Consider the following 25327-nt stretch of genomic DNA (forward strand, 5'->3'; position numbering starts at 1 on the left):
CCACACACACCTCGAGACTGACCTCGGTGTTCTTCCTGCCACACGCACCTCGAGACTGACCTCGGTGTTCTTCCTGCCACACACACCTCGAGACTGACCTCGGTGTTCTTCCTGCCACACACACCTCGAGACTGACCTCGGTGTTCTTCCTGCCACACACACCTCGAGACTGACCTCGGTGTTCTTCCTGCCACACACACCTCGAGACTGACCTCGGTGTTCTTCCTGCCACACACACCTCGAGACTGACCTCGGTGTTCTTCCTGCCACACACACCTCGAGACTGACCTCGGTGTTCTTCCTGCCACACACACCTCGAGACTGACCTCGGTGTTCTTCCTGCCACACACACCTCGAGACTGACCTCGGTGTTCTTCCTGCCACACACACCTCGAGACTGACCTCGGTGTTCTTCCTGCCACACACACCTCGAGACTGACCTCGGTGTTCTTCCTGCCATACACACCTCGAGACTGACCTCGGTGTTCTTCCTGCCACACACACCTCGAGACTGACCTCGGTGTTCTTCCTGCCACACACACCTCGAGACTGACCTCGGTGTTCTTCCTGCCACACACACCTCGAGACTGACCTCGGTGTTCTTCCTGCCACACACACCTCGAGACTGACCTCGGTGTTCTTCCTGCCACACACACCTCGAGACTGACCTCGGTGTTCTTCCTGCCACACACACCTCGAGACTGACCTCGGTGTTCTTCCTGCCACACACACCTCGAGACTAAAGTAACAGTGAATTTCGACACCTATGAATCCTAGTGGGAACAACTGAAATAACATTAACAAAAATATGTTTATCTTAATAACAATGATATACGATAGTAACCAGCAGACGAGTAAGACGTGTACAACGGCTAGTTATTTTTACTGACGCTATGTTTCGCCTATACAGCAGGCTTCTTCAGTCGCACATGTGCAACTGCTGAAGCATTTTATTGTGGCAACGTTTCGCTCTCCAGGAGCTTTGTCAAGCCATTATGAACAATACAAGGACACGGATTATATATACAGCATGCAACAATGTGAGGTTCAAGAACACAAGCACTACAGTAAGCTAACTGGTACATGCTGGTGGTGACAGTGGGGGGTGTCCGGAAAAGTCACAGGAAAATAAGTTAAAATTTTGGCTAAGAAAAAAAGTCACTGGTAAAAAGTCATATTATTTAGGTTGTGACTGACTTTTTTTCCTATGATTTTTTTTCTGGATCCGGTGGCGGCGGTAACTTTTGGTTATGTAATAGTTTCTGAAATAACGATTAAGGATGATTCAAGGCATTTTCGCCTGCGAAAATTGAGTTCTTTAATCACAAGGCGAGTGTCGTTACATCTTATCAGATGGTTGGAGGAATTCCTATGTTGTACACGTGTTGTTCAAGTTATCGTTTCTGCATGCATTGATGTGTCCACTGAGACGTGTTTCCTGTCTTCCTGTTCTTTCACCGACGTATACCTTTTCACAGCCTCCACAGGGGATTGTGCAAACTCCAGCACTGACTGGTTCGAAGTTCTTAAGAACATAAGAACATAAGAAAGGAGGAACACTGCAGCAGGTCTGTTGGCCCATACTAGGCAGGTCCTTTACAATTCATCCCACTAACAAAGCATTTGACCAACCCAATTTTCAATGCTACCCAAGAAATAAGCTCTGATGTGCAAGTCCCACTCAAATCCATCCCCTCCCACTCATGTACTTATCCAACCTAAATTTGAAACAACCCAAAGTCCTAGCCTCAATAACTCAACTAAGTAGACTGTTCCACTCATCAACTACCCTATTTCCAAACCAATACTTTCCTATGTCCTTTCTAAATCTAAACTTATCTAATTTAAATCCATTACTGCGGGTTCTCTCTTGGAGAGATATCCTCAAGACCTTGTTAATATGGAAATAAATGGTATAAAATACCGACACAATGGCAATATAAACACAAATGCAGTATAATGTGATCCTTTATTGACTACGTTTCGCCCACACAGTGGGCTTTTTGTGACTTGAAAAAGCCCACTGTGTGGGCGAAACGTAGTCAATAAAGGATCACATTATACTGCATTTGTGTTTATATTTCCACCTTATTAATATCCCCTTTATTAATACCTATCTTCCACTTATACACTTCGATCAGGTCTCCCCTCATTCTTCGTCTAACAAGTGAATGTAACTTAAGAGTCTTTGATGGATGAGCTGGTTGTGATTGCCACCATTGGCTATTTCAAACACTATTAAACAGAATAAAGACCGCTTCGTCATCTCTGAAGGATTAGCAAGAATTGTCAAAACAAACTCATCACACAGCAATCAACAGTTACCCCTTCTTTTTCTCCTCCTCCTGCCACCAACAGCATGAGCCAGTTAACCTACTGTCGTACTTATGCCTTTTCAGTGTATGTGAGAAGGTGACAGTGTTGGTGGGAAGGTACCAGTGTTGGTGGGAAGGTACCAGTGTTGGTGGGAAGGTACCAGTGTTGGTGGAAAGGTACCAGTGTTGGTGGGAAGGTACCAGCGTTGGTGGGAAGGTACCAATGTGGAAAGATACCAGTGTTGGTGGGAAGGTACCAGTGTTGGTGGGAAGGTACCAGTGTTGGTGGGAAGGTACCAGTGTTGGTGGGAAGGTACCAGTGTTGGTGGAAAGATACCAGTGTTAGTGGGAAGGTACCAGTGTTGGTGGGAAGGTACCAGTGTTGGTGGGAAGGTACCAGTGTTGGTGGGAAGGTACCAGTGTTGGTGGGAAGATACCAGTGTTGGTGGGAAGATACCAGTGTTGGTGGGAAGATACCAGTGTTGGTGGGAAGATACCAGTGTTGGTGGGAAGGTACCAGTGTTGGTGGGAAGGTACCAGTGTTGGTGGGAAGGTACCAGTGTTGGTGGGAAGGTACCAGTGTTGGTGGGAAGGTACCAGTGTTGGTGGGAAGGTACCAGTGTTGGTGGGAAGGTACCAGTGTTGGTGGGAAGATACCAGTGTTGGTGGGAAGATACCAGTGTTGGTGGGAAGATACCAGTGTTAGCAGGAAGACTAAGAACACTCCAGTTCAAGTTATTCATTACACTACATCGACTCCCGAGTTCAGAAAAACGCAAGAAACATTTTTTTGTGTGTCTGTGCAAAAACTTGAGTTAATTTCACCGCACACGCCAGAAGTGCTCACAACGTCAAATGTTAACGTCAATGTATCACGCGAAGCTCTGACACGCGTCTTTCCTGACGGAGAAAACACCATCTTCAGACTGGTATTGACTATAAATTTGTAGACTGGATGGTGATTAACTGATAAATTGGTTAATTATTTTTGAAGACTATCGACTACACGAGGGTCATGAAGGCTGCAGGTTACCTATTCCCCCACCAGTAAGGGATACCCTATATCCCCAAGATATACACTAAAGCATACTCTACATATATACGCTGAGGGATATACACCTGACAGTGTATATATTCTTAACTGTTAAACGCTTATAACTCTTAGTGTGAGGGTTTTAAGACGCTTTACATCTGTCAGTTACCGTAGACAGCCAGTAGGCCCCTATTATACCACAAGACGGTCAGTCCCTAGCAAGTTCAGTGCAGGCTTCCTTCAGCGATCATTCATCACTAAATGTTCAACATGTTCTCACAGTCCACGTAGGATGTGTTAATACGAGAACAAGAGAATCTTGGTTCACTCTCCATCCTATACGAATGTTACATAACACTGAATAAGTATTTAAAAATCATATATGAATAAGAGAACAATAACACAGTTTGAAAGATAGTGTAGCTGGTAGGACACGTTCTGATTCCTTCAGAGAGAGAGAGAGAGAGAGAGAGAGAGAGAGAGAGAGAGAGACCGACTTACCTTCTGTGTTCATGCTGACAGCGAGGCACTTCTTGAGGCGGCAGTGAGGGCACCAGTTCCTACGAGCCTTGTCCACCACACACTCGCCTTTACCAGCTGTCATCAAGATACACACTCGTATTACCCTCTCACCACCTTCAATTTAACATTACCTAACATATATATACACAGTAGGCATAAGGTCACAAGGCCCTGGTGTTGCCAAGAGCCTCACGGCAATCGCTTACACTCACTCTCACAAGCACACACACGTTCCTTAAGCAAATTTAAGAGCAGACTTCAGGAATGTCAACAAAGTTATTGCGGGTCCTTTATACAACACGTGTCAGGAGTATTTTTAGAATATGGAGCAGTAGCAGGGAACCCACACCTGATAAAGCATATTAAGAACTGGAAAAAGTTCGGAAGTATGGAACGAGGCTTCTTCCAGAGCTAAGGGCAGTGAGCTGAACGGGAAGGAAAATGAAATTAACCTGATGATATAAGGGAATAGAAGGAGGAGACATGATAGTAATGTACAAAATACTCAGATGATCGACAAGGATAAACTCTGAGAAGCGGGAAACAGGTACACGGGGGCATTTTCAGAAGCTCAAGACAACTATGACCTATAAAGACGTTAGGAAGTATTTCTTTAGACTGAGGGTAGTCAGGAAGTGGAATTACGTACACGAAGATATAGCGAAGGCTGGCTTCATATAGTTATAAGTACAGGTATGACAGGGTCCATGAGGCTAGGAGGGAGTGAATCTGGCTAGTGGTAAGAGGGAGGGTCAGGAGCTAAGACTCGACCCCTACAAATTTATATAGATGAGTAAGTATAGGTGAGTGCGCAAGCTTGCACACACAGGCAGGTGTAGAGAAGCCAAAGCCAAATGTTCTAGAACATGGAAAAAAAACAGAAGTCAAAAAACTAACGAAAACAAGGAGCCGAGTCGGAAAGCCAGAAGCGAATATGCCTGGGTAAGAAGGGAGGCTGGAGGAGAATTTGAGAATGACATTATCGAAAGCCAAATCCGACCCCAAGTTGTTATACAGCCACATCAGAAAGAATACAAGAGTCAGGGACCAAGTAATCATGCTGAAGGAAGGATGGGAGCTCACAAGGAATGACCAAGAAGTCTGAAGAGCTCAACATAAGATTTAGCGAGGTATTCTCAAAGACAGAAAATCGTTCAGCAAACCAATGCGATAGAGCGCACTGGACACAATACACACAACTGGGGAGGTGGAGAAACTGCCACGTGATCTAGATACCTGGAAGGCGGTGAGCCAAGAAAATATCTCCCCTATGGTTGTCACTAGACAATCTTCAAGTATATCGAAACAAGGCAACTGCCAGAGGTGTGGAAGACAGCAAATGTAGTCCCAATAATTTGGATATGAGACAGACAGGTTGCATTAAACAAACCTGTGATACTTACGTGTATAGTATGAAATGTTATGGAGCTTATCAGAAGAGTGGTGAACCTAAAATGGAAAGGGCTCATATATGACAACCAGTACGGCTTCAAGAATGGAAAATCCTGCATCACAAATCTACTGGAGTTCTACGACAAGGTAAGAGATGACAAACGTGAAAGAGTAATGGGTAAACTGCATCTTATCACTATAAGAAGGCTTTTGACACAGTACCACACAATAGGCTGGTACATAAGTTAGACGAGCAGCCAAGAATAACAAGGAAAACGCTGGAATGCATCAAGGTATACCTGACAGGAAGAAAAAACGAGTGATGGTCCTTGAGGTGTCGGAATGGGTACATGTGATGAGTGGGTTCTACAAGGATCATTCCTAAGACCGGTTCCGTTTCATGTATACGTGAATGACATAACAAAAGTGATAGAGTCAGAGGAGTCCCTGTTCGCAGGCAAAGACCTGGAGCTTAACCACACCAAGTGCAAAGTTAAGAAGCTTAGGGAAGGACAAAGAAGAATACAGACGGAGTACAAGCTCAGGGGGCAAAGGCTACAAGACTCACTCAAGGAGAAGGATTTTAGGGCGAGTATCATACCGAGGCGCAAATCAATAAATTACTGCTGCAGCTAATGCTCGTCTGGCAAATCTAAGAATGACTTTTCGACATTTAAGGAATCATTCACGATACTGTGCGTTGTGTACGTCAGGTCCATACTGGAGCACGCAGCACTAGTGTGGAACCCACACTTGATCAAGCATATCAAGCAACTGGAGAAAGTGCAGAAGTTTGCAACAAGACTAGTCCCGGAGCTAAGTAGGTATATCCTATGAGGAGAAGTTAAATAACCTTAACCTGATGACACTGGAGGACAGGGCTTCGGGGTATATGATAAAGTCGTACAAAATACCAAGAGAAATTGACAAGGTAAACAGGGACAGAATGTTTTAGAAATATGAATTAGGACCAAGGAGGCACAGCTGGAAGTTGAAAACTTAACTGAGTCATAGGGATGTTGGAAGTATTTCGTCAGTCTTAGAGTTGTCAGGAAGTGGAACAATAATGAGAGTGAAGTGGTAGCGTTAAGAAAAGGTACGACAAGGCTCTTGAAACCGGGAGCGGACCTAGTAGCAACCAGCGAAGAGACGGAGCCAAGAGCTGTGAATCGACCCCTGCAATCAAATACAGGCGAGTACACACACCAGTATAACTGGGAGGGACCTTATGAGTGCCATTATGAATAGGATGAATTTTATATCAGTGCCAGTATGGCGGGAATAAACTTTTTATCAGTGCCAGTATGAATAAGAGAGACCTCTTATCATGACAGTATAAGTGAGAGGGATCCTACATCAGTACCAGTGTAAGTAGGATAACAGCTCTTATTTTAGGACTATATAAGAGCCAGCTTCACCACCACCTCCAACCCCCTACCGCTATAATTAACCCAGTATAAATGATACGCCACATTATAGGGCCACTCAACGTGTAATTTGAGTGCACAACGCTGCAATGTATGTGAATAATCAATAGCACATGTTGTCCACTTCCTGACTCAGATGTGTCATTACACTTGACTGACCCTCCACCCCACACCAGAAATATTACTGCCTGGTTTGTGGTAATGACCAATTACAGAAGCAGTTCCTTCAATTATGATTTAATGCCAATCAGAAGACTATTGTTATTAGTATTATTAATCATTGCAATAACAAATGTCATATTCCTTTTTATTATTTTTAATATCAACATCTGTAAATAGTAATAATAATAAACAAATTATTTTATTATATACGAAGCTTTGACCCTCGTGGGTTATTTTATTCTGTTAAAGAACTCAAGTTGTTTCGTTACTGAGGGTTTTCAGCACAGATCATTGCTAATATTATTACACTCACACTAACATTCACATTCTAGCTCACTCAAGAGTTCTTAGCAATCAAAATATGTGCAACACAGTATAACCTGATACAATTAACATACAATACTATCACAATTTAAAATAGCCAATATTAGTTAAAATTTCGACAGGAACTTGCGGAAGCTAACGTGTACTGAAGTAATGCAGCCTTTTGTTTTTAAGTATCAGATGAGATAAACAATTGGCAGATGCTGTTCATCAGAGATTGGACGATAGTTCGCAGTTTCTCTGTAGTTCTGGCCTGTCTTTGGGATAGCCAGCTTCAGGGAACCACTCCATTTGTCCAATGGATAAGGAGACAGAAAGGAGGTACCACATTCATAATGGACCCCATCCTCTCCCGACAGCATGGATGGCAATGCTGACAATGCAGAAACAATTTCCCATCCCTAACAATAGATCACAAGGTTCCAGTGTCCTCAGGTCACCAGGCCTAGAACCCAGGATTGTAGTCCCGACGCTTGAAATGGAGAAGCCCAGGATAGATGTAAGCCACCTCACCAGGGTCGTAAGTAAGTTTATTCAGGTATACACAAATACAGTTACATAGAATCATCACCTGCCCACGATGAAGACTGCACACTACTAGGCTCGGGAAGCACCTCCCATATACCTGTGTTTTTATTACAAGTACGTCCAGGAAGAATACTGGACTTAACATCCTTAACATAACTTACCCAGGAAGTACACCAGGGGTTTCTGATCCCTTCCTCATTCCTTCCCATTGTCAACACCCGTTGGTACACCAGATTGTGAACCACCGCTAGTGATCCTAAAAATACAAAACTACCACTAATACTACCACTAACACTGCCACTAATACTACAACAAACACTACCACTAATATATGTAAAATTTAAATTATGAATATGCCAAGATAAAATATGCAAATGTGAAAACGAGTTATGCAAAATTTATAAGACATTAAATTTAAGCTTAAATGAAAATAAAATAAATAGTAAAATAGAAATGCAAAATCAAATGTGAGATTAAAGATAAGAAAATTAAAATGTTTGGTTGGGATCATACAAAACAGGAGCAACACGTGTACAACTCCCAGGAGACCTCCATACCCTTCAATCAACTCTCTCTCTCTCTCTCTCTCTCTCTCTCTCTCTCTCTCTCTCTCTCTCTACAATGTTTTCACTCCATTAATAACACGAGTCGTTTTTGTTACTGTAAAAAGAGAGAGTCGTGCATACCACAGCGACTCGCGCGACTTCCAGCACACGGACACTATGTCAGCCATCGTAACAAAAAAAAAAAAAAAAAAAAAACTATGGATTTCCGTGCAAGAAAGTGAAGGTAAATAGTGAACAAGAACAGTACTGGTGGTGAAGAACGACAGTGGTGGTGGTGAAGAATACTGGTGGTGGTGAAGAACGACAGTGGTGGTGGTGAAGAATACTGGTGGTGGTGAAGAACGACAGTGGTGGTGAAGAACGATAGTGGTGGTGGTGGTGGTGAAAAACGACAGTGGTGGTGGTGAAAAACGACAGTGGTGGTGGTGAACGATAGTGGTGAAGAACGACAGTGGTGGTGATGGTGAACGATAGTGAAGAACGACAGTGATGAACGATGGTGGTGGTGAAGAACGATGGTAGTGAAGAACGATGGTGGTGAAGAACGATAGTGGTGAAGAATGATAGTGGTGAAGAACGATAGTGGTGAAGAATGATAGTGGTGAAGAACGATAGTGGTGAACAATAACACTGGTGGTGGCGAAGAACGATAGTGGTGTTGAAGAACGACAATGGTGGTGGTGAAGAACGATGGTGTGGGGTGAAGAACAATACTAGTGGTGGGGGTGAAGAACAATACTAGTGGTGGGGGTGAAGAACAATAATGGCGGTGAAGAACACTAAGTCGCTCTGGGGTAGTTACCGGTTGTTCACAGCACTTGTCGATACACACTTGGCATTATTTTTTTTTTTTTTTTTTTTTTTTTTTTTTTTTTGAGAGAGAGAGAGAGAGAGAGAGAGAGAGAGAGAGAGAGAGAGAGAGAGAGAGAGAGAGAGAGAGAGAGAGAGAGAGAGAGAGAGACAGACAGACTTTCAACTCATGTTAATAACTTTAAAACGTAAGAAACCAAGTAGGATTGACCAAGATAACGAAATAACAGATATTGACATAACAAGATAACAGATATTGACAGATAACATAACTGACAGATAAAATAAATATACTGAGAGATAAAAGACATAAAACAGACATACTGAGGTAATAAGTACTGACAGATAACAGATATTGACATAATATACCAACAGATGCTGACAGATAACACATTGACAAAAGAGAGATACTGACATTAACATAGGTACTGACAGATAAGATACCAACAGAGATTACCAAGTACCAACACATACTTACAAATAACAAGACAGTAACACACAGATAACCGAGATAGCAAAGTAGCAACACAGGGTACTCACAGATACAGGAGTAAGTGACACCCTTCCTGATGGATCTCTTAAAGAAGCAAGAGCAACCATCACAGCAGAAGACCCCGTAGTGTTTACCGTAAGACTTGTCTCCACACACCTGACACGACACTGGTACTGGCAGAGTCCTACCTGGGGAAGATAACAAGTAGGATCAAACACTCTATACCAGTGACCTGAGGAAAGGTCAAGAGCATCAACCACCCTAGGCCAGTAACTACCCAAACTGTGTCACCTTGCATCATGCAACTCGGGGTTGTTTGCGGACATACGCAACATTTTGAATACAGTTTTGGTTGAAAATTGCGTAAACATGGGATTCATATCTGTAGTCAACACTTCATTCCTGGTTTCCCAGGAACCTGTTCTTGTTTATTTCTCAAACGCAAGGCACCAGTTGACAACCAACAATATGGATGGCATTGACCAAACACTACAACTAATACAATTCTACAACTGATACTACAACTTACACTGCCACTAATACTACAACACTACCACTAATACTGTTAATAGTGCCACTAATGATGCCACTAATACTACCACTAACACTGTCACTAATACTACCACTAATACTACCACTAACACTACAACTACCACTAATACTAGGAATAACACTACCACTAAGATTACCTTGGAAGGAAGATCAATTCGACAATAAGAATTTTTACATTTGTACTGAGTGTGGATCCTCTATCTAAAGATGTACACCAGGAGTAATTATATTGAAAAACATGCCCTAAGTCGCTTCCATGCAAACTCGGGAAGCCTGGCCATAGACCGTGCCGCAGGGGCTTTGACCCCTTTAACACCACCCAGAAAGACTCCTGGAACACCACCCAGAAAGACTCCTGAAACCTGTATGGATCATACAACGCTGCGAGTAGAGGTGTGGAAGGGTATGGGTTAGTGAATGGGCGGTAAGTGTGGATGCAATAGGTTAGCTTCCATCATAAATTTAAAGATTCTGGGATAAAGGTGGAACGTTCGATGAGCAAGACAAGGCGTTGTAGATATCTGATGTGAATTCTGCATGTTCTCTGACAGTTAAGACAATCTAATAAAATTTGGTGAACTGATAGTGAGACCTGCCAGGTCTCACAGAGATGTGACATATGTTTCTCATGTGACATCCATGTGAGTCGTGTGTCCTATTCACAAGTGACAGCAGTGTTCTACACCAGACAGCGTCGTGAAGATCAACAGGAAGCTGCTTGTGGTTTGGTAGAAAATAATTGTGAGCTGTGACCAGTATTGACACCAATTTTAAAGCTGTCGAGAGAGTACTGGAAAATAGTTCGAGAAAGGGACACCGACGCGAGAGAGAGAGAGAGTGAAAAGCTGACCGAGTGTCTAAGTCTGATTGTTCAATGTCTCTAATATCGGAATGTCCAGGAACCCAGCTTAAAAAAACCTCTTCATTATGCCTTTCTAAAAGATACTACATAATCATTGTTGTATATGAAGGATGATGGGACGTGGGAGTCAAATTTCTGGAGAGCTTGTAACGCACATTGGGAATCGGACATGAGTAATGACGAGGCAGTTACAATGTGTATGATTACGATAAGTATCGTAATTATACACACACAATTCTGCTGAGAGAATTCTGGTCGATTCTAGTAAATAGACCCCTGGCTGTCTTTAAGTAGGCGCTGGACAAGCACCTGAAGTTAGTACCTGACCAGTCGGGCTGTGGCTCGTACGTCAGTGTACGTACGGCCAGCAGTAACAGCCTGGATGATCGGGCCCTGATTCACCGCGAGGCCTGGTCACAGGCCGAGCAGCGGGGGCGTTGACCCCCGAAACTCTCTCCAGGTATACTCCATGTATTCTATCTGGGAAAAAACAGCTACATACCTGACACCATCTGGGGATCCGCAACCTTCAGTGTACACGGCTATAGCACAAGAATGTGACAGTGTTTAAGAGTGAGCGTAAATTTGCGGTCGACCTTCAAGTCTTCAAGCATGGAAGGGGAAGAAGCTAACTTACATTAGAACTCCCAAAGGCGGGAGGAAAAAACAAGATACTGGGTGAACGTAAAGGGATATAAATTGAGAGATGTCACTAGAGCGTATACGGAGATTAAAGAGACCTGAGGAAAGGGAGAAAAAGCAGGCAAAACAGTCGAGACAATGAGCCACGGTCAATCCTGCAGTGAAGGAACGGTTTCCTCTGTGAAGGCTCTTTACTGGGGAAGATCAAGTCTCCTAGAGAGATGTAAACCTAGATGATAAATGAGATCAAGTTTAGGAGGAGTCCATGGGAAAGCTGAGAATGATGATTAAACTAAATGCAAAGTGTGGCCAGCTTTATGGTTATTTATTGAACACTATGTGCTTAATTATCCATTTATTAAGGGATACTGAGATAGTATAATAACCTATATGTTAAGGCATCTTATTAATGAAAATAAGATACCAGACATATTAAGCAAATATCCTAAATTTGTGGCACTATTATTAAAGTCATGGGAAAGCGCTAAGCCCATAAGGGTCATATAGGTTAAATTCGAGGAAGGGGATGATAGCTTTATTTTCTTTGATCAAGAGCCCTTCACTGGCAACAAGGCACTCTCATCCCAGGGATAAAGTGTGGAAAGTCATTTTCTATTCATTTTCAATGTGGGGCGTCATACTCACCCATGACTGTAGTGACTGTTACGTCGGTGAAGGTGACAGCAGGGGCTGTGGCGTCACTGAAGGTGACAGCAGGGGCTGTGACGTCAGTGAATGTGACAGCAGGGGCTGTAACGTCAGTGGAGGTGACAGTGACGTCAGTGAAGGAGAATCGTCACTATATTTATCCAGAAAATTGCCTTGGTTTGTACAGTGCTTGGTTGAAGATGATCTATGCTTTGTTAGGTTTGAAACCTATCGGCTGCATGAGTCTTATTGCTATCCATCTGTACACTATTAAGAATATTTTTATCGCCTCAAAGGGAATTAAAGGAAGCTCTCAGTGTATATATTTATACAGAGATATACACCGTTTGATGTATGTTCATACTCCCACGAGTTGGTCTGCTACTGTATGACTGAATTCAAAGTGGTCCTTGGATTCTTGAAGAACCTTCGAGGTGGTCCTTGGATTCTTAAAAATCCTTGGAAGTGGTCCTTGGATTCTTGAAAAACCTTGGAAGTGGTCCTTGGATTCTTGAAAAACCTTGGAAGTGGTCCTTGGATTCTTGAGAAAACCTTGGAAGTGGCCCTTGGATTCTTGAAAAACCTTCGAAGTGGTCCTTGGATTCTTGGAAAACCTTCGAAGTGGTCCTTGGATTCTTGAAAAACCTTCGAAGTGTTCCTTGGATTCTTGAAAAACCTTCGAAGTGGTCCTTGGATTCTTGAAAAACCTTCGAAGTGGTCCTTGGATTCTTGAAAAACCTTCGAAGTGGTCCTTGGATTCTTGAAAAACCTTGGAAGTGGTCCTTGGATTCTTGAAAAACCTTCGAAGTGGTCCTTGGATTCTTGAAAAACCTTCGAAGTGGTTGAAAATGCTTACGATCGTATAAATTTAAAAAAACTATGATTTTAGTTTAGTAAACATTGATTCTATTATATCGATTCAAGAGCACAAGACTAACCACAATCTTAAAATTAGAGCCACAGTTTATATTTATACATCTATCGAATCCATGATATATCTGACTCCCTCACTGTTATACACTGCTCATCTTCACGTCAACAGCACAGTAACCATGCGTACAATAACCAAAATATCATTTCTGTTGGTTTCTTACTCGTGAAAGTCAACGCGCCACGCAGCATAAAGCTGTAAGTCCTCTATTGTAAATGACACACATGCAAACTGCTTTTTTTTTTAGAGCCAGTTTTTTTTTTTTTTTTGAGATGGTGTATTGAGCGACCAGTCCCGTGGCACGCTTTTAATTAACTTGTCAAAAGTGTTCTTAAACCTCCGGTTTCCAGCAGTTTGTGTCGCTCAAGGTTTACTGGCAGCCTGGCCGCAAGCAGTGTCACGGACCTTGACAGTTTACCTAAAAGAAAGCTCTGGAAAACTTTTTAACAGGCACTGACAGGTGTTGTACCACGCCAGGGAAGGTCACCAGTTTCAGTTACACCTCACTACGGTACCTTAAGTATCACTAAACTGTAAGTCATGATCTTAACCCGTAGGGGTCATACACCTTAAATAGAGTTTATTGCGGTTCCATCAGTCTCAGTTTTTTACCATGCCATTTACAAGTATCTGACTCACAATGTCAACAATAAAAAAAAATTATTCATCTCAATGATCTCTCAATTTTTCAATATTTTTATTCGCATTCACAGTACTGAACACATGAGAAGCCGCTCAGAGGCTACAAAAGGCTCAGAAGCTATAAGAGGTAGCTCATAAAAGGTGATTTAAAGACCTAACCTGCACTGCACGAATTTGCTTCCGGTTCTTGGTTAAAAATACGGTGGTGTCAGGGATTTCCGGCCACCCGAGCCTCGTCTTGAAGTCGCCAGCATCACCTTCATGTTATCTCCGACCTCTGCAAGGGTGACCTCTAATTCGTTATCCCGATCCCTCGATCAAACTCGACCAGCTAAATCTTGAATTGCGGTGGTATTCCTGGGTGTGCAGTGGGGATTTGGCTCGCCGCGGTCACCTTCCGATTTCTGGTGATCTCTAACAGCGTTGATCCTTGTGATTGTGATTCTGGCTTAGTTGAGACAGGTCTTGATGCATGATCTGCTTCGCAAGGTGGGGCTACACCTTGTAGTGGCAGCAAGGAGTGAAGTTATATCTCGTAGTGGCAGTAAGGCATGAAGTTATACCTTGTGGTGGCAGTAACGAGTGAAGTTATACCTTGTAGTGGCAGTAAGGAGTAAAGTTACACCTCGTGGTGGCAGCAAGGGTCAGTTTGTGAGTGTGTGTATGACTGGGTGACTGCCTGGACGTCATGAACATTGCATGACACACTGGGAGGGCCACAAAGGCCGCCATTTCCGACGATAACACGAGGGTGGGTGCCGGCGGCGATGCCACAGCCACCTGACTTTCCCAAAAGTTTTCGCATCTTTATAACATATCAACACTCGATTATTTTACCTACACCCCCCGTATAATACCCTCACAGTAAAATAAACTGACAAGAAATGTAATGTTCTCATATTCTTTTTTAGGAAACTGGTAAATAAAGAATAAATATGAGAGTGGGAGGGCGGAGTGTTGTGGCAACTGACTGGCACATGATCTCTGATTGGCGAATGGATCTGAGTGGGCAGTCACTACCACGCTATCCACACTTGAAATTTATTTTAGCGACACCTTGATTTCATGACAAACTTTCTCAAATACTGCTTTTTTTTTTTTTTTTTTTTTTTTGGTGGTGTGATCTGAATTTTTGGTCGAGTCACGCATAGCTGATGAGAACAAGAAAAATATCGAGGTGTGAACGTTTACCTGCCTGGCTAGTATGCTTGAAATTAATTGTATGCAGATTTTTTTTATTTTCTTTATCACGTTAACGTGAAAAGGAATTAAAAATTTAGTACAAATACCCATTTGTTTTCTAATTGACTAGATAACTAGTATCAGCCTCTGCTAGGTGTTTCCTGTGAACTAATGTGTATAGCGAAACAGTGTTGATTTGTAGGAGAATAAGAGCATCATCACTACTACAACGTTCATGGAGAAGCGTTAGAACCACGGGGGTCATACACCGACAGTGTACAATAATAATAATCTTAATTTCTACATGTACAAAGTATACAGACCATAGCTGACATCAATGACATACTATTATATAGAAAGCCGCTTGTTATGCAGAGCATTTAGGGCAAATTAGGTCAGTTTTATCTCAGGATGCGACCTACAACAGTCGACTAACACAAAGGTACCTATTTTACTGATAGGTGAACAGTAGGTGTCTTAAGGAAACACGTCGTAATGTTTCCACCCGTACCGGGGATCGAACCACGAACCTCAATGTATGAGCCGAGTGCGCTAGCAATGTAGAGTGCACAGTCTGGGTGCACGTATAAACTAATTCCATATACTGTAATTCAGTGAATCTGATCAGACTGTTGGCTGAAATGTATCAATTAGTCTGAGTGTAGGTTTACGGTAGAATCTCATTCCTCCCACAATATATATATATATATATATATATATATATATACGGGAGAAATGTCCTCGCAAAAACTAACAGATGGAAATCAATGGGAACGAGATCGAGGCTGTAATTATACGTGTCAGGTAAAATAATCGAGGCAAAGACGGTTCCATATGCGTACGTATGTTATATTTGAGGGTAGATAGTTAAACATTCCTAAGAAAGTGTAAAAAAATGATCCCAGTCCACTTTCTGGAGAATAAGAGTGGTATTAATATCTCTGTACTACACCATGACCTGAGAGAGACGGTGGTATTAACATGGTCACTGCTCATCTCTACAGGTGAAGGCTACGCAGAACTTGGGGTAAAGCTACTGCTAGCAACAACGTATTTATCCATAATAGAAAACACGTTAGTAAACACGCTTGACGATATGTATATAGTGGGAGGAGGAGATTTCAAGAAAGGGGCCGTGCCTTGATGTTAGTAAAGGGATATTTCAAGAAAGGGGCCGTGCCTTGATGTTAGTAAAGGGACATTTCAAGAAAGGGGCCGTGCCTTGATGTTAGTAAAGGGATATTTCAAGAAAGGGGCCGTGCCTTGATGTTAGTAAAGGGACATTTCAAGAAAGAGGCCGTGCCTTGATGTTAGTAAAGGGACATTTCAAGAAAGGGGCCGTGCCTTGATGTTAGTAAAGGGACATTTCAAGAAAGGGGCCGTGCTTTGATGTTAGTAAAGGGCATTTCAAGAAAGGGGCCGTGCCTTGATGTTAGTAAAGGGACATTTCAAGAAAGGGGCCGTGCCTTGATGTTAGTAAAGGGCATTTCAAGAAAGGGGCCGTGCCTTGATGTTAGTAAAGGGACATTTCAAGAAAGGGGCCATGCCTTGATGTTAGTAAAGGGACATTTCAAGAAAGGGGCCCTGCCTTGATGTTAGTAAAGGGACATTTCAAGAAGGGGGTCGTGCCTTGATGTTAGTAAAGGGACATTTCAAGAAAGGGGCCGTGCCTTGATGTTAGTAAAGGGACATTTCAAGAAAGGGGCCGTGCCTTGATGTTAGTAAAGGGCATTTCAAGGAAGGGGCCGTGCCTTGATGTTAGTAAAGGGCATTTCAAGGAAGGGGCCGTGCCTTGATGTTAGTAAAGGGACATTTCAAGAAAGGGGTCGTGCCTTGATGTTAGTAAAGGGACATTTAAAGAAAGGAGCCGTGCCTTGATGTTAGTAAAGGGACATTTCAAGAAAGGGGCCGTGCCTTGATGTTAGTAAAGGGACATTTCAAGAAAGGGGCCGTGCCTTGATGTTAGTAAAGGGACATTTCAAGAAAGGGGCAGTGCCTTGATGTTAGTAAAGGGACATTTCAAGAAAGAAGCCGTGCCTTGATGTTAGTAAAGGGACATTTCAAGAAAGGAGCCGTGCCTTGATGTTAGTAAAGGGACATTTCAAGAAAGGAGCCGTGCCTTGATGTTAGTAAAGGGACATTTCAAGAAAGGGGCCGTGCCTTGACGTTAGTAAAGGGCATTTCAAGGAAGGGGCCGTGCCTTGATGTTAGTAAAGGGACATTTCAAGAAAGGGGACGTGCCTTGATGTTAGTAAAGGGACATTTCAAGAAAGGGGCCGTGCCTTGATGTTAGTAAAAGGACATTTCAAGGAAGGAACCGTGCCTTGATGTCAGTAGTTACAATTCAAGGAAAGGGGCCTGCATTGATGTTACTGAAGGGCTTTTGATACAAGAAATTAAGTGCTGCCCTACCTCTCCTCAGGCGCCCTAAGCCTTTATAGTTCTAGAACTTCCGTAATAATAATAATAATAATAATAATAATAATAATAATGCAGAAAGACACATCGCTGGAGTAATATACAAGAAAATCGCTAATTCAGTGTGGTTCTTGCAGTTGCAAGTCAATATGACAACATGCAACACGCTTCACACTTATCGATCAAAATAATCTGGTCACCCTATGTTAGTGGGTATATTGTATGTTACTTTTCACACACACACACACACACACACACACACACTGTGTCAGATATATGGTGTTGTGTTAGTATTTATGTAACAGACATCGTGTACCATTAAGATATCTTGTAAGTGTTGTATTTGTAAAAAATACATGATACATCCTTTAAGGAATAGAAGATTTACTGTTTGATTTGGATTTAATATTAACGTGAGGAGAATTTAACTTCAAATATATTGAAGCTAGCTCAAAATAGTAGTCATAATATTATTTTTTTAACATTTCGGCCGTTTCCCACCGAGGCAGAGTAGCCCAAACAGAAGAAACAGTTTCACCATCACTCACTCCATCACTGTCTTACCAGAGAGGAGCCGATACACTGCTCTCCTATCCACATTAACATATGCCTTTTCCAAATCAATAAATGCAACAAAGACTTCTTCACTCTTATCTAAATACTTATGCTTCGCTGTAAACACTTGGTCTACACACCCCCTATCCTTCCTAAAGCCTCCTTGTTCAGCTGCAATCCTGCTGTCTTACTCTTAACTTTTTCAGAAATAACTCTACCATGTACTTTACTAGGTATGCTCAACAAGCTTATTTCCCTATAATTCTTACAGCTATTTTACCCCTTTTCATTTTACCCATAGCCTTACACACCTCCCCACACTCGCATTTGGCTCTTCCTCACCCCTAAAGGATGTTATATCTCCCTGCCCAATGCACAAAATCACAGCTTCCCGTTTCATTAACATTTAGCAGTTCCTCAAAATATTCACTCAGTCTTATTATTATTACATTACTGGGAAACTATAAACTTTGAGTTTCATGTACCTTTACATAATGTATGCATTCCATAAACACTGATCAATGGACAGGTACATCTCACATTGAGGGAAAATCAGTAGAAAATACACGAGAGTAGACAGAGTTAATGAAAGCGGGACGTACTGTTAGGGAAGATATGACTGAAGTGCATAAATGGAAGACAGAAATAAAGAGGATGTAAATAATGAGCTGAAAATATCTAATCAATACAAAATTCTCAGAAATTAATTCACCCTGAAAAAAATAGCTTCAGAAAGGATACAGGAAAACACTAGTTCAGTAATAGGGATGTGGGCAAGTGGAACAAACTTCAGAGTAGCGTCAAAGCGACTCAAGGCTGAGGGACTGATTACCTCAAACTCCTTCTGTAATTCACCATTCTTCTTTGTATGGACTGATGAAGCACTGTGTGGTGAAACGTTTCCACAATAGTCTAAAATGTTGCACAAGTGTGTAATTTATCAACTTGTCGGTTCTCTGAACCATTTATCGTGACATGACTTAAGAAATCGTAATGACACGATTGCAAATAAACCATACCCCCGGCCGGGATTGAACCCGCGGTCATAGAGTCTCAAAACTCCAGCCCGTCGCGCTAGCCACTAGACCAGCTAGCATTTGTGGTCACAGAGGTGCCTGTGCTAACTTTCCTATGGTGTAGAAATATACCTAGTTGGATGAATCTTATTGTGGCTAGCTGGTCTAGTGGCTAGCGCGACGGGCTGGAGTTTTGTGACTATGACCGCGGGTTCAATCCCGGCCGGGGGTATGGTTTATCGTGACATGACTCTGTACTCCTCTCCTTTCCTCTTCTGCATTTCATTTACCTTTCCTGCCTTCTGATTATTATAATAATTATACAGCGCTGCAAGGTAGAGCGTGCTAAAGGTGTAATATACTTGATCAAAGACTAACGAGGGCGGAGAGTATAACAGAGGTATAGTAAGGCCGGTGTGAAGCGCTAAAAAAAAGTACAATCAAAGTTTGTGTAGTAAATCTGTTGCTGTTAAAAAAGTCAGAGGGAGTCTGTGTCAAAGGTGGGGCCCTGTCTTCTGATATTCCTTTTATATTCCTTACCTTTCTTTTGCTAGCTTGGACCAGTAGGCTTACCCCAGTGCTACTCTGTTCTTCCTATGCAATACTATTACTAATTTCTTCATTACTATTACTATACTTTCCATCATTTATAGCACTAGTATTACTATTACAACTACTACTACTACCACCATGGTATTGTGACTTTGGAATTATATACTATAGACCAAATACTATCGACCTGATATACTATCAACCCGATATACTATCGACCCGATATACTATCGACCCGATATACTATCGACCCGATATACTATCGACCCGATATACTATCGACCCGATATACTATCGACCCGATATACTACTGACCCAATATACTACTGACCCGATGTACTATTACATAATCTACTATTGACCCAATATACTACTGCCCTAATACAATAGTAAGGTAATATATACGGTGGACATAATAATTCTCTACCGTGACGGGGCTGCTGATATATTTAATACGAAGCATTAAATCTTGGAATGAGAGGAACATTTCTCAGGCTGTGAGAGAGGCCGGCATATCGCAGCGTTATTAACACATTATTCTCAATTACTTCATCGTTAAAGCGCCATTAGTAGCCAGGCAATAACAGCCTTATTTATTAACGCTGATATAATGTTCATTGTTGTCCCGTTTGCCACCGTTTCTCAAACCATCAGCTCTAACGGCAGGAAGTTTGTCTTGCGCTGCCAATGCGACAAATTTGTTTACGTTCCTAGGCGCAGAGAGAGAGAGAGAAAGGGGGTGCGCGCGCTCCTGCACACCGGGTAGACAAATGTGTCTTGCCACTGGTTCGATTCCCCGTAATCAATGAAATCAGCTTACTGACAATGAGAATGAAACGTTCTCGATTTTTAATAATTATTTCCTCTCGGTTTTCGCTCAAGAAGGCGCATACGATGTACCGGTTGTTATAGAGGGCCTCGAGAAAATAAATTATGCAATATCATGGTCACTGGAAATACCGGGGATATGGTAATTAAACAGGTTGACCGAGTAAAACAAAATAAATTCTCAGGCCCTGAACATTTTTCAAGGGTTCTTAAAGAATGCAAGATGGAACGTTGTGAACCATTAACTAACATTTTTAACACGCCTTTTCAAAGAGGTGTAGTGTATGAGACGTGGAAGATGGCCAATGTAATTTCTACTTTTAAAACAGGGGATAAGTCATTACCGTCAAATTACCGCCCCGTAAGCCTGACCGCAATTGTAGGTAAGTTACTAGTCAATTACAGCTGATATAAGAAGCCATCTTGATAAGCATATTTTGATCTATGATATTCAGCATGGATTCACGAGGAGCCGTTCCTGACTAATTTGCTGACTTTCTTCAGTAAAGCTTTTGAAGCCGTTGATGGTACAGAATATGATATTTATTTGGATTTCACTAAAGTTTTTGATAAGAGTACCACACAACAACTGTTAAAGTGGCAGTTCATGGTATTGGGAATAAGATTTTAACATGGATCGAGGCGTGACTGACCAACAGGAAACACAATCTGCTTAAATGGGGTGAAATCTGAGTGGGGATCAGTTATAAGTGGCGTTCCACGAACACCAGTTTTAGGCCCATTGTTTTTCATAATTTACACTAATGACTTTGACGACACAAAAATAGGCCGAATAAAAGATTCAGAGGAAGATGCACCTGAACTTCACGAAGATTTAGACAAATTAATATCGTGGTCAGAATAGTGGCAGGTGCAGTTAAATGTAGATGAACTGCAGATGCAGTGAATGTAGTTGAATGTAGATAAGTGCTCGGGAATGTAAATAACCCTAGCACTTATGAACTAAATAATGTAGAACTTGCCATGCAGAATGTGAAAAGGACTTGGGAGTTATGGTAAGCACTAACCTGAAGCCAAGACAGCAGTGCCTGACTGTGTGCAATAAGGCAAACAGAATACTGTGATTTGTTTCAAGAAACATAAGCAACAGGAGCTCAGAGAACACAAGGAGGAACACTGCAACAGGTTGAACTTTTCTCAAGGCTGAGGGTCTGAGCACCTCAAATACTTTTTCTCCAAGGTTGATGGACTGATTACATCATTTCATTACTACCGCTACCTCTGTATTTGACTGAAGAAGCCTACTGTGTAGGCGAAACGTTTCATCAACTGTTGCACATGTGTCTTAATCTTCAACTTGCCGGTATTTTATATAACTTTCAACAAGCTCAAGGAATCATAGAGGCTTGATCCTCCGTCCATGTGTGTGTGTCATTCAGCACAAGGAGAGCTAGAGGCTTGATCCTCCGTCTGCTAACCAAGAGACTAACACGATAATTAGCTGAAATAATTTAAAAAAGTAATTCTACGGCTGCAATAATTCACCTTAAAATGCAAACCTTGACAAGAAAACTACACGATTCGGTCCATGACGAACCAAAACATCGTCCAAAGCTTCGTCTCCAAAGTGTAGATTAGTGGTTAACTGTACTCAGAATGTAGACAGGGCACAGTTTAACATATATCGGGATATCAGATCTGTATATGTATGGTATAAAATACCGACAAGATGAAGAATTACACAAATGTACATCTGGTAATCTTTATTACAGACGCTTCGTCTTGTGAATGTAGTTCTACGGTCTTCTAATTATGTCCTTAAATTTGTATTGATAAAGCCACTGGATGGCGAAACGTCTACAATAAAGCTACCCAGATGTTGCACGTGTGTCTAATTCTTTACATCAGGCCTATAGAAGTTTCTGTATATGTATGCGCCACAGCACTCGGAGTGATGTGTCGATCAGCACGACATAAAGTAGCACTAGTAATCGTGTGAAAGCAAACGTTGTCTGTAATACAGCTCATTTCAAAATGCTTTAAGTATTATAAAGGTAAAATTTACGAACGGACTCGGGGAAAACGGTTGGTTGGACTCGAGTCCTGGAGGTGGTGAGTACAGTGTTTGCTGCACTCTGAAGGAAGAACTAGGATATTGTAGTTTAAAAGGGTTATCTGTGATTGAATGAATGACGGTGAACGTGTTTCCTCTTTCTCGGGTTACCCTACCTCGGTGGGAGACGATTGGTGTTAAAATAACAAACCAAGAGCACTGCAGCATTATTAAACCCAAAAGGCTTACAATATAAAACTAAATACAAAAATTTAACCTAAAATGCTGCGAGTGCTACATAGCTACAGTGTGGAACAAGGCTGGTGATCACCTGCTTAATACCAACAAATATTCATGGTTCTTGAAGAATATATTGGTGATCAGCAGAACGAGGCTACTCATCAACCTTGTATGATGTACTGATGATCAGCAGAACGAGGCTACTCATCAACCTTGTATGATGTACTGATGATCAGCAGAACGAGGCTACTCATCAACCTTGTATGATGTACTGATGATCAGCAGAACGAGGCTACTCATCAACCTTGTATGATATACTGATGATCAGCAGAACGAGGCTACTCATCAACCTTGTATGATGTACTGATGATCAGCAGAACGAGGCTACTCATCAACCTTGTATGATGTACTGATGATCAGCAGAACGAGGCTACTCATCAACCTTGTATGATGTATTGTGTCTTTAAACATGAAATAGGCTTTTCAACACTATTATTGATATTTTATTCACGGGAAAGCATTTCTCTTGATAGACAACAGATTCCATGCAGTAGATAACAACTGTCAAAGGTTCTTGTGAGACACCTTGAGTGTGAGTGTAGGTGCGGGTGTACGTGTGTACACGCAAGGGATCTCTCTCTGGGTTAGGAGATACAGTGAATATCCGTGTGGGATCAGTTAGGTGCAGAGAGCTGGGGTTAGACTAACAGAGATATATCCTCTAACCGTTAGAGGATATATCTCTGGGATCACTGAGGTAGAGAGGACTGGGGTTAGGGGATACCTATCTAGAATTTTTCATCGACCCAAACACTTTCACTTCCATCTATCGTCTATTATGGCGCCAGTTAAAACGACAATATTACACCACATCGACACCAGACACTGTGTGAATTTGTAAGTGGTCCAAGTCGGACCGAAACGCCGTCTAAGCTACATGTGGGTTATTTCTGTATTGTTCCAGTCACGGTATTGTGCCTTTTTTGTTTTATGATTTATTGCGACACCAGCGATATCCCAACAATGAGTGTTCCATAGAACTGAAGCAGGAAATAAACAAGGGTTTTATTAATAAAAACTGGATGCACCAGCAGTGTGCTGCTACGCTGTTCTGTGATAGTTACCCAGTGGGAACAAAAGCTAGGTTTCACTCGCATATTCCATCACGTAAAATGGTGCTGATGTAAGGTGTTGAAAGGTGTCATCCTGGGCTGGGAAACTACTGTCAGCCTCAGCTGGAAGACTATATTAAAACATTGGGATTATAAGAACCACACCATGGAGTAATACATGGGAAGCATAAGAACCACACCATGAAACACATGGGGAGCATGAGAACCACACCATGAAACACATGGGGAGCATGAGAACCACACCATGAAACACATGGGGAGCATGAGAACCACACCATAAAATAAATGGGGAGCATAAGAACCACACCATGTAGTACATGGAGAGCATAAGAACCGTACCATGAAACACATGGGGAGTAGGCTATCCAACACAGGACCTGGAAATGAGCAGTCAAGGAGTGAAGGAAGGAAGGAGGAAGGGAAGGAGAAAGGCAGGGAGGGGAGGAAAGGCAGGGAGGGGAGGAAAGGCAGGGAGGGGAGGGAAGTAGGAGGGAGGTAAAGAAGCAGAGGAGGGCAAAGAGCAAAATCTATACAGACGGTCTATAGCTGACAAAAGGTGGTGGAGTTGTTTTGTGGTGTGACTGGTGGGGTGACATTGGTGGGGTGGGTTTTGTGGGGGGGGGGAGATGAGGAGGGGGTGACACGAGTAGGGGTGTTGGATGGAAGGAGGGGAAGAGTACATGAAGTATACATGAGGCAGTGATCATGGAGGAGGGTGGGGATGGGGGGAAGAGGATGGTGATGGAGGGATGGGGGGGTTGTGGGTATTGTCGTGTAACGCCCGCTAACACTTAACTTCTCCATCAAAAATTCAAGAAGCCCTCAAAACTGCTCACACACACGTGATGCGCTGAATAATCACCCTTAATTGCTCGCGCCATCACCACTCCTGGATAATTCCAGTAATTATCTTCATTTATTATATTATCATTGAGCACAGCCTCCACAAAACACAGTTACAACCGTATTTAAACATCACATGCACGCCACAACTTTATAAACATAAATTATGCATTTACATCAACAAGAATGAATAAATATTGTTGGTGGTGGCGCAGCGCGAGCGACTAAGAGACGGGGTAGGGGGACGGTGCAAATGTTTTGATTCCTGTAATTCTCCACGCCGCTTACAAGGGGTCACAAAATGGTTCCCACTAATGTTTTCATGGCTGTTTGGCCCTAGCATAGTGGAGATTAATTGCAGCTGTCGCTGGGTTAATGACACTTCTAATTGCACCATTGCCCAAGCGTCAGAGCTAAAAATCAGTGACCAGAGGGGTGGGCAGGGAAGTGGGGGGGAGGAGGAGGCGGTCACAATATCTCCGAATTACTGACCATGATGGCAGTCTTAGCCCCACGACGCTCAATCTTTAATTATGCAAGTGTTTTATACACGAGCTGCCTGCTTCTTGATCAAGGCTTACCTTCACTGCTGTATAAAGCAATTATGGCGCCCCACCTCATACTGTCCTCTCTCTCACCTGCATTACTGCAGTCCATTTACACCCAGGGTGAAAATAAGTCTTTTATACAGTAAACT

At 42.4% G+C, this 25327-nt stretch overlaps 1 protein-coding gene across 1 annotated transcript in view; it reads right to left on the reverse strand.

Moving 5' to 3' along the window:
• Nucleotides 1-9756, reverse strand: part of LOC128694453 (protein tailless-like) — a 57693-nt gene extending 47937 nt beyond the window's left edge. Inside the window, exons 1-2 of the mRNA XM_053784581.2 lie at nucleotides 9620-9756; nucleotides 3850-3945 (exon numbers count right to left, since the gene is read on the reverse strand). Of these exons, the coding sequence (XP_053640556.1) occupies nucleotides 3850-3862 (13 nt within the window). The 5' untranslated portion in view covers nucleotides 3863-3945; nucleotides 9620-9756. The remainder of the gene's footprint in view (nucleotides 1-3849; nucleotides 3946-9619) is intronic.
• Between the last annotated feature and the right edge of the window lie 15571 nt (nucleotides 9757-25327).

Source organism: Cherax quadricarinatus, chromosome 60 (assembly GCF_038502225.1).
Source record: "Cherax quadricarinatus isolate ZL_2023a chromosome 60, ASM3850222v1, whole genome shotgun sequence".
NCBI lineage: Eukaryota > Metazoa > Arthropoda > Malacostraca > Decapoda > Parastacidae > Cherax > Cherax quadricarinatus.